This window comes from Carlito syrichta, unplaced genomic scaffold, assembly GCF_000164805.1.
Source record: "Carlito syrichta isolate Samal-C Ts95f unplaced genomic scaffold, Tarsius_syrichta-2.0.1 Scaffold316208, whole genome shotgun sequence".
In the NCBI taxonomy this organism is placed as follows: domain Eukaryota; kingdom Metazoa; phylum Chordata; class Mammalia; order Primates; family Tarsiidae; genus Carlito; species Carlito syrichta.
In genome coordinates, this window is record NW_007260304.1 from 207,072 (window position 1) to 224,688 (window position 17,617).

A 17,617-nucleotide genomic window follows, 5' to 3' on the forward strand; every position below is an offset into this window, starting at 1 on the left:
GGAGGGAGGGGGCGGGGAAGGAGGGAGAGAGGAGAGAGAGATATGTTGGAGACACTCCAACTCAAAAAAAAAAAAAACTCCATATATCCAGACTTACACTAGACTAACTAAATCAAGCTCCAGGGGTGGGAACCAGACATCAGTACATTTTAAAACTTCTGTGACGATTCGTGTTCAGCTAATCTAAGAGCCACTTATAGGGAGACTTCTAGAGCAGTGGTTCTCAAAGTGTGGCTTTGGATCACGAGTATAAACATCACCTGGGACTTTGTTTGAAGTGCACATATTTGAGCCCCGCCCCAGACTGAATCAGTAACTCTGAGCCCAGCAACTATGTTTTAACAAGCCCTTCAGGTAATTCTGAAGCATATTAAATTTTGAGAATCTCAGTTCTAAGAGTATATAGGACTGTAGGGCCAGGCAATTCAGACTCCTTTCCTGAGATTCACACCCTCATGCCCACACCCCCACCGGCAAATGCCAGATACACTCTGGCCAAGGGTGGTAGGGGATTCTGAACAGAGCTGTGTTCCAAGAGCCCTTCCCTGGCAGACTGATATGTAGAGATCGGCAAGGGTTATCAATTTCAAACAGGGCTGACTAAAGGCTTGGGGATAAAATTAGGAAAACAGAGCTACACAACCTGGAGTAGTTTGGCCGCTAAGGGGAAACGCTCAGCTGTGCACTTTTCCACCTGAGGGAGAAGAGGGATTCAGAGATGGCCCCGAGGTCCAGAGACAGAGCCATTGGGTGGGAGGAAGGACTGGGGTCCAGAGACACACAGAGTGGTGAGGAAGGCCCAGAAAGAGGACCAGAAGAGGGTGAGATCTCAAAGACAGAACCCAGGAAGGAGGGAGGGAGGGAGGGAAGGAGGGAGGGAGGGGGCGGGGAAGGAGGGAGAGAGGAGAGAGATATGTTGGAGACCTGGAGATATCATCTTCTTACAGGGCTGGTTCTTGTCTTGGTACCCTCTCTTGGGTAACTAAGAGAAGCCTCAACTTCGTGGGTTAGGTGACGGGGGCACCCTCCTTAGGACCACGGTGAAGTCCAACTGGAGCACCCAGTGACTGGCCTTGGAGGTGCTCCTTCTTAACCTTTCCAGGGAGGCTGAGGCTTCAGGCCATACCTTCTCTGGCTGTCCCTTCACCTAGAAAGCCTTTCTCAGCTGCCTGCAGGCCACATTCCCCTCAGCCTGAGTGAAGGTGCCCTTCACAAGACAGCCTGAAGGGCAGGGAGGGCAAGTGCTTTTGACTACCTGGTAGGAAACTTTACAGCAATTAATTCCTACCAGAGCAGGGAGCCTGCCTGCCTTGTCAAGCGGGGCTCAGCACAGCCCCTCAACAGTGGTTAAAATGGCAACAGGACCCTGATGGTGGGGCAAGCACTTTTTGGGCATTTCTTCCAGGCCTCCTGAGCACAGCAGGTGTGGGGCCTTGGAAAGGGACAGCCCCTTGTCTGAGGTACAGAACAATCTGGGTGGGCCTGCGTTGAGAGCTAGGGCTGTCAACAGCCACCTCACTTGGGAATCAAAGTGACTGACGTTGCCCAAAGAGTTTGGAGGGTTTTTCTCCTCCTGGAATCCCATGACAAGGATGTGACAGGGCCACAGTTGGGCCCAGATCCACCTGGACCAGAAGTCCAAGCTTTTTTTCCCCAAAACCCCACAGCTCTGACTCCTTGTTGCCTCAGGTGATGGAAAAATGATCATGCCCCAAGGCAGTTCTTGGTAATGTGCTTTTAATTGTACTCTTTCCAAAAAAATTACCTCCTTTCTCATTAAAATAAAAAAGGAGGCCTGACAAAGACCTACTCTGCCCCCGAACAGAGCTGTGATCTTGGTCCTGGGGATGCCAGCTGGGCGTCTTCCAAGGCCTCCCTGGACATTGCCAGCACTGGGACCGACAGCAGAGCAGGGTCTCTCCACCAGAACCTGTCAGCCCCAATCCAGACCCTTCCAAGGGATTGGGTCTCTGTGTCCCTCCAGTGGATGGCCTCTCTGGGCACCTGCAGCCACTCAGGTGGACATGATGCCACTCTTCTCGCTCTTCACCTTGAGGAACTCTGCCATGCTGGAGAAATACTTCTGGTTGGCCTCAGCCACCTTCTTTTCTGCTGCTTGTGGGTTCACAATCTCCAGGCCCTGGGAGGTGAGGGAGAGAGGGTGATGGGGTGGGTGTGGAGATTACCCCCGCCCCAACCAGAAAAGAATCAGGACTGCCTGAGCCTCACAGGCCCTTCTTGATAGTCCATAGGCTTTGGGGAGTGGGGCACAAGGACCGTCTGCCAGGCCCTAGGGTCTCCTCTGCCTTGGGAGAGTCTAACCTGGCGGGGAGAGGGGGTCTGGCAGGAAGGGCTGGGGAGGGACCAGGGCATCTGGATTTTTAACAAGTTTCCCAGGAGATGCTAAAAACACCAACATTTGAAACAGCCAATCTCGCCCAGTTTCTGGATGAGGAAACCCAGTTCCAGAAGGAAGTGGCTGGTCCAAGGTCTCAGCACAAATCACACCAACACCGCTGACAGTCACAGGCACTGTCCTAATATCTTCTCGCAGGAGTCCACCCCCTTCCCATCTCCCTCCCTCTCCTCCTAGGCATCACCGCCTTCTACTGCACTGGATAGTCTGCTCATTTGTCAGCCCTGCTGCCCCTGGTCTCCATAAGGGCAAGCTTTGTTGTCTCTTTTCACATTCCTTTATTCCTTAGAGTCAAGAACAGCACTCAGAATTCAGTAAGTGCTCAACTGATGCTTGTTGACTGAGCGGATGAGCACCATGACACAGACTTGCCCTACTCTGTGGATGGGTAAACTGAGACAAAGATGCTGTGGTGACTGCCACACTCCACACCACTTACCACTGTCTGGGTTGGAACCTGGGCCCACATGTGACGTCCAAGCCCACCTAACCGGGAACTCTCTCAAGTGGGACCCTGAGGTTACCCCTGACCCTGACTGCCCTGGGCCATTCTGAACACACGAACCTGGAGGCTGAGAGGCTGTAACCTGCTCAAGGTCACAGAGCTGGCCCATGTTTACAGCCTCATCTCTGTTAACCTCGGGCACTTCCCATGTGCCTGGAGCTACCCGTGCACCAATGCGTGCCATCAGCACGGCCTCCACATCAGTCCTGTGAGGGGGAGTCTATCACAGTCTGCTTGACGGAACGTAGGTAAGAGACTTTGCTGGGGCTGCTCAGAGGATGGGGAGAGGCCTGGGCCTCCTGACGCCTGTGGGGTGGGCAGTACCTGGAGCGGGGTGAAGGCCACACTGGAGGCTGTCCCCGAAGAGCGGTCGCGGATGGTGGACTTCCCGCCGTATACCACACTCTGCTTTTGCAAGGTCCGCTGTAGGGGGATGGGGAGGCTGGGATCTGGGCTTACCTAGCCCTCTGTCCCCAGGACCCTGGCCCCGCCCAGGCCCAGCCCATACCTGCAGCGTCTTGGAGATCCTGGCCTTGGTGGCCTCGTTCACCTGGGTCTGCCGCACACGCCCACTGCCCGATTTGCCCAGGTGGCCCAGGCTGAAGCCCAGGTCCTCCTGGTAGGCGTCCTCCTCAATCTAGGGGGCAGGACAGGAGTCCTGCTGTGAAGTGACCAGGGCTGCCTGAAGCCACTCAGGCACCCCCGACCAGCGGGTCGGCAGGCTCCTGCTCAGCCTGGCTGAGGCCCCGGGAACTGCCCACAGGTGTTGATTGTTGAATGGGTCCTGTGCTCCCTGAGCTCAGAGCGGAGACACCATTTCCTCTATACTCGTGTGGGCTGGGCAAGAACCAGGGCAGGCTTCACAGAGGAGGTGGCCTCTGAGCAGGATCAGGCTCGGATAACTAAAGAGTAGCTGGGTGAAGCATAGGGAGGGTACTTGGAGCCAGCTGACCCTTCAGGCAGGGAGGGTCACCTGGGAGGCCTGCAGGGCCTGACAGAGGCTGGGTGGGAAGCTACAGGGGCTCTGAACTGGGTAAACAACCAGGGCAGCAGCCCTGATGGTTACAAAGATAGCTTTGGAGTTGGATGGATGGAAAGGGAGAGGAGAGGCCAGAGGAGCAGGGAGGAGGCTGGGGCAGAGCCCAGGTACCAGCCGGAACCACAGGTTGGAGGAGAGAATGTGGCAGGAGGCAGAAGGGCAGGACTTGGTGGCTCCCTGCCTGTGGGGAAGAGAGAGGGCGAGGGGCCCAGGGCTCTGGAGCTGGGGGTCTGACCTCTCCAAAGCTCATGCGGTTGGCCTGCTTCCGGATCTCTGTCAGCCCTAGCCGCTCCTTCATCTTTCGGTACCTGGCAATGGGCGGGCAAGGGCAGGGAGTCAGTCAGGAGGGCACCGGTCCGTCCCTTCCTGTCTACAGCCCAGCTGGCCCTAGGGTCCCTCACCTGCGGCCACCACGCTTCTTCCGCTGCCCATCCAGGGGTGCAGGCAGCGGCTTCACCTGCTTCACGGGTGGCGGCTCCTGCCACTTGTCAAATTTGCGCTCAATCTCGTCCTTCAGCTCGTAGCCTACCTGGGGAGGGCAAGGGGAGGCCTGAGCTGGCATGCGTCTGTCCACATGAGTGCAGTGCCCACCCAGGCACCTTCCTTCCTCCTCAGGCTCTGAGGGCATCCGCTCTTTGGGTTTCTGATAAGGTTTCATTTATGACCTGTTACCCCACAAGCTTGTGGCTCAGACCCAGACTTCTCCTCTGGGTCCTGCATTCTGTAACGATTGTCTCCTTGACATGACAGTCACGCACAGGCCCTTAGAAGGTAGCAGGCCAAGCAGGACTCCCGATCCCCCTCCCCAGCCTGCCTCATTATCTCGGGTCAGCAAACAGCCATGTCCTGAGTCTGGTGGCCTCTGGAAAAAGCATGGGGATGGCCTCTCCCAGGAGCCTCCAGGAGTGAGCTCTGCTGACACTGGACGACTGGACCAGTGAAACCCCTCTGAACTTCCACCCTACAGGCCCGTAGACGATAACCTGCATGGTTTTAAACTGCCAGGTTCATGCTAACTTACTCTAGCAACCCAGGAAGTTAGAACACCGAGGAAGGGGCCACCTGACCTCCACGAGGGTCAGACACACCTGCCTCTGCCCTGTTGGGAGAGCACCATGTGGTGAGCTCCCTGACGATGTCCCCCTCAACTCACCCCAGGTGCACAGGACAGACACCCTCATCTTCCCCTCCTGCCCCTTACCTTCCCCTCCGTGCTCTCGTGGAAACTGTCCACGCGGGCTGCCAGTGTGCACTTGGCGGCCACCAGCCGGGCTGCTTTCCGCCGGAGATCCTATAGCGATGGAAAAGGGGGGTGGGGTGTGTGTGAGACAGACAGACGCCATGACACAGCAACAGAAGTTACCCTCAGCCGGGCTACTCCACCCTGGTCCTGGAAAGGGGGCTTACACATGTGGGCTCCTGTCCTCCCAACAGGATCTGAGCTCAGTGCTCTTGTTCCCATTTCATAGAAAGGCTGGGGCTGAGGACAGGGAGGGAGGCCCTGTCCAGGACGTGCCAGCTGGTAAGTGGCAGAACCCAGATAAAGGTGATGGTAAGATACACTGGCAACGGGGATGGAGAGCATGGCCACGCTGGTGGGGAACGCTCATGGCATGTGGCCCAGATGCCGCCTGGTGCTAAGTACACCCCATGGACCACTGCATCAAATATCCAGACTTTGGGCCGGTGTGACCATCACTCCCATTTTTTAGATGTGGAAACCGAGGCTCCAAGTCATATGGCCAAAGAGACAGAGCCAGTCGGTGGTGGAGCCGCCCAACTGTAGAGCCCCCGCTCCCAGTTGCCATGAGGCAACAGCCAGCCCTGGCATCCCCCGTGAGCCTGTGCACAGCCTGCACCTGGACCATCCAGGACGGACTGGTGAGGAGGGAGATGCCCTTGGTGATGAGCCTGCAGGTAACCAGCGTGGCCTACTGTGTGCCAGCCTCTCCGGCTGGTTCACCCTACATGTGTTGGGCTGGGAGGCAGGAGGGGAGGGCAGGAGAGCAGGAGGCCTGGCCTCAGGCCTCCCATCCTGGCTCTACCGCCCACTCTCCCTCCACCCAGGTCTGTACGCAGGCCCACCTGCCAGCGTCACTGGGGCCGTTCAGTAGCAATGCCTGATCCAGAGCATCACTGTGAAGATCCACACACAGGGCTTAGAAGAGCCAGGACAAGCGCTGGGCCTGACTCTCAAGGTCATGGCCACAGAATGGCAGAGGTGGGCCTGTCTGCCCCAGAGTCTGTCTTGTCTCCTGCCTGTGTTCTGAGTCCCCACTTGGACCCTGACAGCAGAAGCATGAAGACACACCCAAGACAGGAGGTGGAGGGTGCTGGAGTGAACCCCTGGGCAGGAGCCCCAGCTCTGGGGCCAACCACCTAGATTCAGGTAAGCCCTACCACCTGTGGGATTCCGGACAAGTCATCGCCTTCTGTGCCTCAGTTCCCTCATCTGTAAAATGGGTGGTGGTGGGGGAGGGGGTGCAGGAGCAGAGGAAAATCTGTATCCACCTGAGAGGTGTGAGGACTCAGTTAAGATCATGAAGCAGTTCCACAACACAGCCACAGCTGGCTCAACTTGTGCCCTTCAGGATTTTAGCTTCTATTATGTGAGTAAAGCAACTTACAATGACAAATTATTGCCAATGATTTTTTCTTTAAATATTTGGTAGAGATGGAGGTCTCGCTATTCGCCCAGGTTGGTCTCAAACTCCTGGCCTCTAGCAATCCTCCCATATCAGCCTCCCACAAGTGCTGAGATTATAGGCATGAGTCACCACACCTGACCACCAATGATTTTTTTAACCTACTTTTAAAAACCATAAATGCATTTAAGTAGACAACTTAATTTCACGACCACAAATTTGAGATTAAAATTTAAAAGTATGCAGTGGTTAAAATTTTAAAAATGCATCTCTGTGTCACAGAAATCCAGTATGTGCCACTAAAGGGAAGTGGCTTATGTTTTAGGAAACACCAAGAGGGTGCATATAGAACCTATAACCACGAGACTCGATGATGAAGAACAATAATAATAAAAGCAGCAGCAGCTATGTGTAACAGAGCTGAATCTTGCCCAGGAAGACACGTGGCATCTGCCCTGGGCACCTGCAAGGCGGTCCTTATCAGCTGGGGTCCCTGGTCACAGTGTGGTTTAGTATATGTGGGCTGGCCAGGCAGAAGGGACCAACCGTATGCCCCAGGTGGGGCTTTGTGTGACAGGGTGTCCATTGACCTGGAGCCTGAGGTCAGTCACAAGGACAGCTAAGCCGTGTGCATGCAGCTGAGTCCCAGCCCTGGCTAGCAGTCATCAGGCATCACACATCAATGCTGGCAGGACAAAGCGCCCTCACCCTGCAGGAGAGGACTGCTAGAAGCCCTAAGGCTGTGTTTTTCCCAGTATCTCTTCCTATAGTTGATGCTTATCTGTCTCCTGTCCTTGAGATAAGCCACAGCCCAAGCACAGCCATGCTCAGAGAGCTCTGTGGGTCCTTCTGGCCAATTTTCAACCCTGAGGGCAGCTCTTGGAGCACCCCACGCTTGAAAGCTGTCCCTGTGAGGTACTGGGCCTGACCTGTAAGAGCTGCATACACATCAGCCCTCCTGAAAGAGATCCTGTTCTCCCCATTTTATAGGCGAAGAGACTGAGGCACAGAGTTTGCACCAGGGTCACACACCTGGTGGGTGCCCAGGGTCACACACCTGGTGGGTGGCACCACTGGGAGCCCAGTCCTGTCTTCTTTTCTTCAGTGCCCCAGCTCTCACGCCCCATGCACCCTTTCTCCAGGCTCCTGACCATCACCATCTGCACACGAGTGATGGGGGGTGACCTGCTCAGGCCGTTTTGGGCACAGCAGAGGCTCCACGGAGCTGGGGGCCATGGGGAGACAACATGGCAGGCTCACCGGGGGCAGTGACTGCACAATGTCACTGTGGTAGATGTAGCCGGTGTGTGGCAGCACTGAAGTGGATGAGAAGCCGGACAGCGTCTTGCGCTGGGCCCCAAGCAGCATGATGTTGCAGGCGGGCATCTTGGAGAGGTTGGTCAGGCCACCAGCTACCCCTGCAGGAGGATGGAGGGGAGGTCAGGGCAGACACCGGGCAGAGGGAGATCTGCCTGAGGGTCTGCCATGTGCTGGGCACCTTCCCTAGTTGGGTCCCCTCGGTGCCCCTGCCACGAAGAGCAGACCTGGCTCTTCCACCGTGGGAAGATTCAGAGGCTCAGAAACAGGAGGCAGTTGCCTGAGGGCACACAGTGAGGAGGTATACAAGGGAAGCTGACCCCAGAGTCTGTGCCAAACCACACTGAACCCATCCTGGGGTCAAGACTGTGTGTTTTGGAGGTGTCTTCACCAAGCCAGGAGCTCCCCGACGACAGGGCCTGGGTGTGGCTCACTGCTGGGATCCCACAGGCTTGTTCACTTGCACAGAGGAGGTCAGGAGCTGCAGGTCAACGTTTCTACCATGGAAAGGGATTTGCTGTGTGTCAGGCCCTGTGCTGGGTGCTCTAGGTATTAGCTAAAGTGTCTCAAACAACTTCCAACAAGGGCAGCCTAACCCTGTGGGAGACAGGCAAATGACCTCACCCACAGATGTTCACAGGAATCCCCAGAACATGTGAATATGGGTCTTTATGAGGCCAAAGGGACTTTGTAGATGTGATTAAGTCCAAGACCTTGAGATGGGGAGAGTACCCTGGATTATTCGGGTGGGTTCAACATGATCACAGGGTCCTTAGAAGGCAGAAGAGCCCAGGACAGAGGGCAATGAGAGGGGACTCTGAAGATGAAGGAAGGACCATGAGCCCAGGAACGCAGGCCACCTTGAAAGCCAGAAAAGGCATGGAAAGAGAGTCTGCCCAGAGTCTCCATAAGGGACACAGCATTTAAGCCACTAAGCATGTGATACCTTGTTAGTACAGCAACAGAAAATAAATATACCCTCAATCACCACTAGGAAAACGGAGGCACATGAAGTCATCTGTCCCAAAATGTGAGGTCATCGAGTGGAGCCAGGACCCACATCCAGGTTTATTTTGCCCCCAAACCACTGTCTTTTTATTCTGCAACCTGACACACCCTCCTTTCAAGGCTGCTCTTAGGGTTGAAATGTGTCTCTCTGGCTGAATTCAGTGGCTTAGCTTGTAATCCCAGCACTTTGGGAGGCCGAGGCAAGTGGATTGCCTGAGCCCACGGGTTTGAGACCCACCAGGGTAACTTGGCAAGACCTCATCTCTACAATAAATCAAAAAATTAGCCGGGTATGGTAATGCGCGTCTGTAGTTCCGGCTACTTGGAAGGCTAAGGCAGAAGGATCACCGGAGCCCAGCAGGTTGAGGCTGTGATGGCTGGGAGTCTGCCATGGTACTCCAGGCTGGGCAACAGAGTGAGATTCCAAGTCAAAAAAAAAAAAAAAGAAATGTGTCTTTTCAAAATTCATATGCTGAAGTCCTAATTCCCTTACCTCGGAATGTGACTGTATTTGGAAACAGGTTCTTTAAAGAGGGTACTGCTGCTTGAGCCCAGAAGTTCAAGACCAGCCTAGGCAACATAGCAAGACCTCGTCTCTACAAAAAATCAAAAGGCTGCAGTAGCTGTGATCATGCTATTGCACTCCAGCCTAGGTGACAGACTCCGACTCAAAAAAAAAAAAGAAGTGTGTGTATATAATATAAAATAAATAAATTTTAGAAAATAAAGAAGTGACTAAATTAAAATGAGGTCCTCAAGGCAAGCCCCAGTCCAATCTGACTGGTATCCTTATAAGAGGAGGAGATTGGGATGCAGAGAAAAGACCATGTGAGGACACAAGGAAAAGATATCATCTCCAAGCCAAGGTGAGAGGCCTCAGGAGAAACCAACACAGCTGACACCTTGACCTCCACTCCCAGCCCTCAGACTGTGAGAAAATGCATCTGTTGTGTGAGCCACCCAGTCTGTGGTACTTTGTTATGGCAGTCCAAGCAAAAGAACATAGCTGCTTCCCCAAGGTCCCATGTAAGGCTCTCCAGGTTGAAGCAGGGAGTCTGAGGGGCACTCTGAGACTACAGAGGGCTCCCGGGGAGGAGGGAACCCATTATTTAAACCTAACATTCAGGCTGGGCACGGTGGCTCAAGTCTGTAATTCCAGCACTTTGGGAGGCCGAGGAGAGAAGACTGCCTAAACTCAGGGGTTTGAGACCTTCCTGGGCAACTTGGTGAGACCTCGTCTCTACAATAAACCAAAAAATAAGCCAGGCATGGTAGCACGCACCTATAGTTCCAGCTACTTGGAAGGCTGAGGCAGAAGGATCGCCTGAGCCCAGCAGGTCGAGGCTATGGTGATCGTGAGTGTGCCACTGCACTCTAGCCTGGGCAACCGAGTGAGATTCTGACTCAAAAAAAAAAAAAAAATCCTAACATCCCACTAGGACCAGTGTACCCATTGTATGGAGAAAGCTGAGGCCAGACTGCCCCTCCCAAGGCAGAGCAGGGACGTGGCCGAGGGTGGTGGCCTTTCCTCTGGCCCCATCGCCTCTGCCCCTACCTGGCCTCTCCAGCCACAGCTCTCACAGGACTCAGAACACTCAGCCTCTCTGTGATCTCCAGGGAGACTGCCCGCTCTAGAGAAAAGGGATGAGGCTTCCCCAGGGCGCACAGCGCATCAGGCAACCCCCACCCAAGGGACCCATCCAGGCCTCACCCATGATTTTGGCAGCTGTGGATGCCCCGATGATAATGGACAGGTTGGGAGCAATGAAAGACATGCGGGACTCCACATACTCGTAGATGCGGTGCTTGGAGGCATTGAGCTCCAGGGCCATGTCGCAAGCCTCCTCCAGCCGCTCTAGCTCCTCGTCCGACAGCTGCTGCCTGCAGGGCCAGGGAGGGGAGGGGTGCTTCCTGGGTCTCCCTTCTACCCTCTACCCGATTAGCTGTGTGTGTAGCTTCAGGACAACCCCAAGGCCCATCAGTCCCAGGGGCCTGAGGCAGGGGCTGCTGGGAACCACAGCCCTCTACCTGAGCCACACTGCCCGACTGGGGTGGAACCTGTGTCTGCCCATTCCAGCCTCTGCTGCTTGATGGGCCCAAGGCAAGCCTGGCATCCCCTGGGATGGACGTACCCCTGGGTGGTGGAGGCAGTGACACTGACGACCATGATGGTGGCGTTGGTCAGGATCTGCTGCAGGTTCTCATTGTTCTTGCACTTGTCCAGGCTGTTGCCCAGCTCCTGGGGGAAAGGAGGGCAAGGAGGGGAGGCTCAGGGACTCGGGAAGGTTCTAGAACCCTCTTGCTCCAGCAACCACTCTAGTCTCTTCTTGAGAACACAGGGAAGGTGGGGGCCTGTACACGGGCCTCTCCCACCTCCACCAGCTCTAAGAACTTCCCAGCCCACAGCACCAGTGCCGTCTGCTCTGCTGGGGTTGCCCTGAGTAGGTGGTCCTCTGGGAAGACCTGCCACCCTGAACCAGCTTCCACCCACATCAGGTTGCAGCACAAATCACATGGTCTCGCATACCTGCATGGGCTTCCACTCCCACTGCCCTAATCTCCTGGAAACACAGGGAGCCCCTCTGCCCCCCACTTTTGCTTACGACTGCCTCACTTTGCTTAGCCCCTTCCCCCAGGCCTTCCCACAAGACCCCTTGAAGGTCTGAGGTGACCCGACCTCCCCAACTCTTCAGCTTCACCCCTTCTCCCCACGTCCTCCTGGCTGGCTCCTGTCACATGGTCTTGTCCTTTGATACTTCCTCCACAGCTTCTACCCCTTCCCTGTGTCGGCTTTCATATTTCAACCTGAAAGCCATCACTCCAGCCCCAGCAGGAAAAGTGCAGGGCTGGCTAGTGGGGTGCCCTCGTGGGAGACCCAGGCAGGGGATGCAAAGAAGATGTCCTGTCCAGGCTCCAACCTGCCCACACCAAGCAGGGGGAACAGCTGGGCCTCCATCATCTCCAGGCCCAAGGCCCCTTGCAGGGGGTCTCAGCCTGCCAGGCCTGCGTGGACCACTGGAGGCAGCCAGTCGGGGAGCCTCAGATCCCCCAAGGCCCTACCCCATCCCTCCACTCGCCTTGACTGTGCGGATATAATCCAGCGCATTGGGGACCAAGGACTCCAGTTCAGGGAACCTCTTCGAATACTTGTCCCGGATAAACTTGTGGATGATGTCTAGGGTGGACAGAAGGGGTAGACGGGGAGAAGCGAGGCTGACTCTGCTGCTTCCCTGGCGTCCGCCTTCCCTCCTCCTTAGTAACCAAACCCTGAACTGCAGCTTGTCGCAGGGACACTACACAAAGGCCCCATTTTCCCTGCCCTTCATGCGAGGTGCAGCCACAAGAGCGAGGCATGGCCAATGAGGTGCAAGCTGAGATGACATTCTTAAGAAGAGAAACCCCTGGTGGCGGGGATGCGGAGGCGATGGCTGGCCAGGAGATGTCACCTCGTACCAGGAAACAGGTGATAGGTCAACAAGACACAGCCTGGGCCCTACTGGCAGGTGGTCAAGCTGCCACACCAGGCCCGGCTGCTCACTCAGATCTCACACGAGGAAAACTGCTCATCCTTCATGCTTAAGCCACTCTGTTACAGCAGCTGAACTTCACTCAAGTTTGGGTCCAAGAGTAGGACCTTGGGAAAGGCCAGTAGGGAGGGAGGAGGAGGGCGTGGGGGATACTCACAGGGCTTTTTCTGCCCGCCCCTTCTGGCACTCACTCAGCTCATTCTCGATCTCCACGGTCAGGTTGTTGGCATCCACGATGACCCGGTACTCGGGGGCTGCCTCCACCGGTCCCATCACTGTGAGGACAAGGGAGAGCCTGGGCACGTCTAAACACCTAACCCTCCCAGGTCCCACAGCTGGGAGAGGCTGAGGTTGGAAGCAGGCGTGGGAAGGAGGGGCTGAATAGCAAACTAGGGAACAGGATGACATCTACAAACGACCTGTGTCCCTGCCTCCCATCTCTCTCCCTCCAGTCTGTCTTCCACACCAGTCTAGACTTGTCCTACCTCCTTGGAACTGAACCCTCCCCACACCCAAGAGTAGGGTTCCCAGACTGACATTCAAGACCTCCTAAAAGAATGGAAGCCCCGTGAGGACAAGTGCTGCGTGTGTTGTCTATGGCTGCAACCTGCTGCCCAGAACAGCACTCAGCACACTGGAGTCACTCACCCGACAGCTGTTGAATTGCCAACTATGCCTGCTGGCCTCTCCACCTCTCTAGCCCCGTCCTCTCACTGTGCCCCTGCATTTTATTAACTCCAGTCGTAAAGGACTGATTGCAGTGCCCTGAACCCCAGAGGCTGCTCCGTCCTCCTGGCCTTTGCCTATGCTGTTTCCGCTCCCTCTGGCATCCCTTCACCTGTTTCTGGAAACCCCGTTTTTTGCTTTAATAATAAGGGCATTAATGACGATGAGGCTGGAGTGCAGGGGTTATAGCTGCTGACATGCAGGACTGACCCCAAGTCAGATGTTCCAAGTGTCATAGGAGTATTAACTTATTCATCTACAACCACAGGAGACCAGATTTGCAGAATGGAGGGGCCCTGCCTGATGTCTCACAGCCAGCAGATGGCAGAGCTGAGAACGGACCCCAGGCAAGGTGGCTTCAAAGTCTATGTGTGTGGTGCTTTGTTTGCTCTTGAGTTGGAATCTTGCTCTGTCACCCAGGCTGGAGTGTGGCACGATCACAGCTCACTGCAGTCTCAATCTCCTGGGCGCAGGCAATCCTTCCTCATTAGCCTCTTGAGTAGCTAGGACTACAGGTGAGCACTACCGCCCAGCTAATTGTTTTGTAGAGACAAGGTATCACTATGTTGCCCAGGATGGTCTCAAACTCCTGAGCTCAAGCAATCCTCCCATCTTGGCCTCCTCAAAGTGCTGGGATTACAGGCATGAGCCACCATGCCCAACCCTGTGATCTTCTTTTTTTTTTGAGTCGAAATCTCACTGTTTGGCCCAGGCTGGAGTGCAGTGGCACACTCACAGCCACCGCGGCCTCAACCTGCTGGGCTCAGATGATCCTTCTGTCTCAGCCTTCCAAATCGATGGAATTTCAGGCAAGAGCCACCACACCCAACTAATTTTTTTTTTAATTTATTGTAGAGATGAAGACTCACCAAGTTGCCCAGGCTAGTCTCAAACCCCTGCACTCAGGTAATCCTGTCACCTCTGCCTTCCAAAGTGCTGGGATTACAGGTATGAGCCATCGTGCCCAGCCCTGTGTTCTTAACCCTGTTGCTCAAATGCCTGTTCAAGTCCTTAAAACTCAGATGGTGACCAAGAATCCTTCCCTTCCTTTTGAGAGGAACAGAAGCCCTCTCTGTGTCCCCAGGGCACTGTACCACCTCCATTAGACAGGGATCACTGCCTGGTTTTGAGATGTTTCATGTCTACCTCCCCAACCAGTCACCAGATGTGTTGGGGTCTGATTCAATCAGCTTGAGCTTGGCCTGACATCAGGAAGTGCCACTCTGTGCGCCTCATGGCTCTCTGGATGGAGAAACCTCAGTCTGGTAGGATCAGGCACATTCCCCAGTCTCCCCTCGCCCTCCTGACATCTGAGACTCTGAGTACACCCGCCTTCGTTCCCTGGGTCCTCTTCCTCCCCTTCTTTGCTTGGCATATGCATTCGTGTTCCCGAGTTCAACTCAGGCATCAATTCTCCCCTGACCCCGTGGAAGGGTCAGTCAGTCCTTCCTATGGCTTCAGAGCCTCTTGAGCTTGGCACGACCTGCTGATAACTGTCCAAAACCCGGGCAGTAACCATACTATTATTAAGTTGTCACCCAAGACTTTTTCTCACTTCCATCTTTGGGAACCGCTGGAGTACCTACTGAATGTTCAGCTCTTAAGAGGGCAGTTCCGGCCCCTCCACTAGACCCCAAGCAGAGACCTGGATGCTTCCAGTGGCTGCCCAGGTACACGTTAAGGAGAGGAGCGGGTAAGTCTCCCTGAAGCTCTGCTCTGACTACACCGCTCGTTTGCTCAGCAACCCCCACAGTGTCCTGTTGCCAATGGACTCTACTCAAGAAGAATGAGAGAGGTAACAGAGCTGCTCTTTTTTTTTTTAGTTTCCCCCAGGCTGGAGTGTGGTGGCACACTCACAGCCACTACAGCCTCGACCTGCTGGGCTCAGGTGATCCTTCCATCTCAGCCTTCCAAGTAGCTGGAACTACAGGCATGCACCACTACGCCCAGCTATTTTCTTGATTTATTGTAGAAATAAGGTCTCACCAAGTTGCCCAGGCTGGTCTCAGGTCTGTGGGCTCAGGCAATCCTCTCGTCTCTACTTCCCAAACTGTTGGGATGACAGGTGTGAGCCACCACACCCAGTTAGAACTGCCCTCTTAAGAGCTGGTCTGAATATCTGGGAGATAATCTAGCGGTTCCCAAAGATGGAAGTGAGAAAAAGTCTTGGGTGACAATTTAATAATTTTGTCTTTTTGTATGGTTATTTTTTCTTTACCAAATGATACCAGCTTTCCATTTACAGTAGCAATTGGCTTTCTTCTTAGATACATTTTTTTTGATATGGGTCTTGCTCTGTCACTTCAGGCCGGAGAGCAGTGGCAAGATCATGGCTCACTGCAGCCTCCACCTCCTGAGCTCAGACAATCCTTCTACCTCAGCCTCCTGAGTACCTGAGACTACAGGTGCATGCCACCACTCCTGGCTAATTATTTTTATTGTCATAGAGACAAGGTCTTGCTACATTGCCCAGCCTGGTCTCCAACTCCCAGGCTCAAGCGACCCTCCAGCCTCAGCCACCCATAGTGCTGGGATTACAGGTGTGAGCCACTGCACCCACACTAGATACATTTTTTTCTTAAGCCCATGATTCAAAGACAATATTAAGCAAATAATAGAACTGATGGTTTACGGCTGTGGCAAAAATCCTGTCATGTGAATAAAGCTTGGGATACCTGAGAGAGGCCTTATCACAACTAGCAATTGCTCAGTTCAGAGTAAGAACATAAAAAACATAAGTTTCATAATGTAATACATTTTTAGGAGAGAAGGTAAACTGAGTTGAGCTAGCACAAAAGAAGAGGGCTCTGGAAAAGGCTGAGAGAGATACACCCAAAATTTTTTGTTTTTTGGGTTTTTTTTTTTGAGTTAGAATCTCACTCTGTTGACCAGGCTGCAGTGCAGGGGCAAACTCATAGCCACCACAGCCTCAACCTACTGGGCTCAGGCAATCCTTTCACTTTAGCCTTCCAAGTAGCTGAAACCACAGGTGTGTGCCACCATGCCTGGCTAATTTTTTGATTTATTATAGAGACAAGGATTCACCAAGTTGCCCAGGCTGGTCTCGAAGCTCTGGGCTCAGGCAATCCTCTTGCCTCAGCCTCCCAAAGTGCTGGGATGACAGGCATAAGCCACCGCGCCCAGCTACACCCAATTTTGAAAGCCAGAAGCAGCAAAAGAGCCAAGGGTCCCAGCAGGAGAATAAAGAGGGGTGAGAAGGTGGGAGTGGAGAGGCATGAAGTACCTTCAGAAGCTTTGGCTTGCTTACTGATATACTCCTCAATCTTCATCATAATCTCAGCAAACTGTTAGGCAAGGAGAAGAGAGTCAGAACTCAGGACTCTTCAGAAAGAGCTGCTGCCCATATCACCCCCTTCTGGGAGCTCCTGTTTATAGCACCCTTCATGCCTGGTGTCCTCTTACCATTTTGCTGTCCCATAGCTTAGCGATGCTCTTGACCGACTCCCCCGAAAGATCCAGCTGTGTCTCCTCCTGCACATCCTCGATCGCTGGCTCCTCTTCTTCCTCCCCATAGCTTCCTCCTTCCTCCTCTTCTGCTGCCTCCTCGAGGTCAGCTAAGAGCTCGTCTGCCAAAGACATCCTGAGGCCTGAGGAGAGGGACAGGAAGGTTCCCTAAAACCTTGTCCCGATCAAGTCCCTCCTACCGGGAGTAGTTTCTCCCCCGAAAGGCTCAGGTCCTTCTTGTTCTTTTTTGTTGTTTTTTTTTAAAGTAAGAGTCTCACTCTGTCGCCCAGGCTGGGGTGCAGTGGCACGCTCACGCCACCGCAGCCTCGACCTGCTAGGCTCAGGTGATCCTTCCGCCTCAGCCTTCCAAGTAGGTGGCTAATTTTTTATTTTTTGCAGAGATGAGGTCTCGCCGAGTTGCCCAGGCTGGTCTCGAACTCCTGGACTCAGGCAATCCTCTCACCTCGGCCTCCCAAAGTACTATTATAGGCATGAACAACCGCGCCCGGCCTGCCCTGGTCCTTCTTCATCCTCTCCCCTAGCCCAACAATCCTCCATCTTCAGTTCTCAGCCCACCTGCCCGGTGGATTCCGGGGGAGAAGGAGCTGGGGGCCTGCCAGGCGGGAGGAAGAGGATGCTTTGTGGTGCACTTCCCGCTCACCCAGTGTCCACCCTAAGGCACTTCACGCATTTGTCATTCATCAATTACCTGATTAAGCCCCACGGGCGTCAACCCAAGCGCTACGGGAGCCGGAACAATTTCTGCTCCGGACACACTCCCAGGGCCGCGCCACGGTAGGAGCCTACGAAGACCCCTGGGCAAGCGATCTACGGAGGCCCGCCTTCCCCTTACACACTCCTCCCCCAGGCCCGGGCGCCTGGCCTCCCGCCCTGCCCCGGGCTCCAATGCACGCACGTCTCCGCTCCCCTCACCACGGTCTCCGGGAAATCAGTTCCGGAGAGCGTTGG

General features: G+C 54.5%; 1 protein-coding gene across 1 annotated transcript; it reads right to left on the reverse strand.

The window, feature by feature from the left end:
• Nucleotides 1-1,720: 1,720 nt before the first annotated feature.
• PRPF31 (pre-mRNA processing factor 31) lies at nt 1,721-16,816 on the reverse strand. Its single transcript, XM_021706910.1, has 13 exons — nt 16,607-16,816; nt 16,428-16,488; nt 12,649-12,732; nt 12,008-12,105; nt 11,063-11,169; nt 10,642-10,811; nt 7,866-8,023; nt 5,162-5,251; nt 4,362-4,489; nt 4,196-4,268; nt 3,430-3,558; nt 3,246-3,344; nt 1,721-2,140 (listed from the first exon to the last, which is right to left on the reverse strand). The coding sequence occupies exons 1-13, from the start codon at nt 16,781-16,783 to the stop codon at nt 2,015-2,017; spliced, it is 1,500 nt and encodes a 499-aa protein (XP_021562585.1). The 5' UTR covers nt 16,784-16,816; the 3' UTR covers nt 1,721-2,014.
• Nucleotides 16,817-17,617: the final 801 nt, after the last annotated feature.

What these genes read in the sequence shown, in the direction of transcription:
- PRPF31 (XM_021706910.1), bottom strand. Translation starts at nt 16,783, where the DNA reads ATGTCTTTGGCAGACGAGCTCTTAGCTGACCTCGAGGAGGCAGCAGAA. An exon ending in ACTGCCTCCACCACCCAGGG is followed by an intron (nt 10,812 to 11,062) that starts GTACGTCCATCC and finishes CTGGCCCTGCAG; the next exon opens with GCAGCAGCTGTCGGACGAGG. An exon ending in TGGCCTTCACCCCGCTCCAG is followed by an intron (nt 2,141 to 3,245) that starts GTACTGCCCACC and finishes CTCACCTCCCAG; the next exon opens with GGCCTGGAGATTGTGAACCC.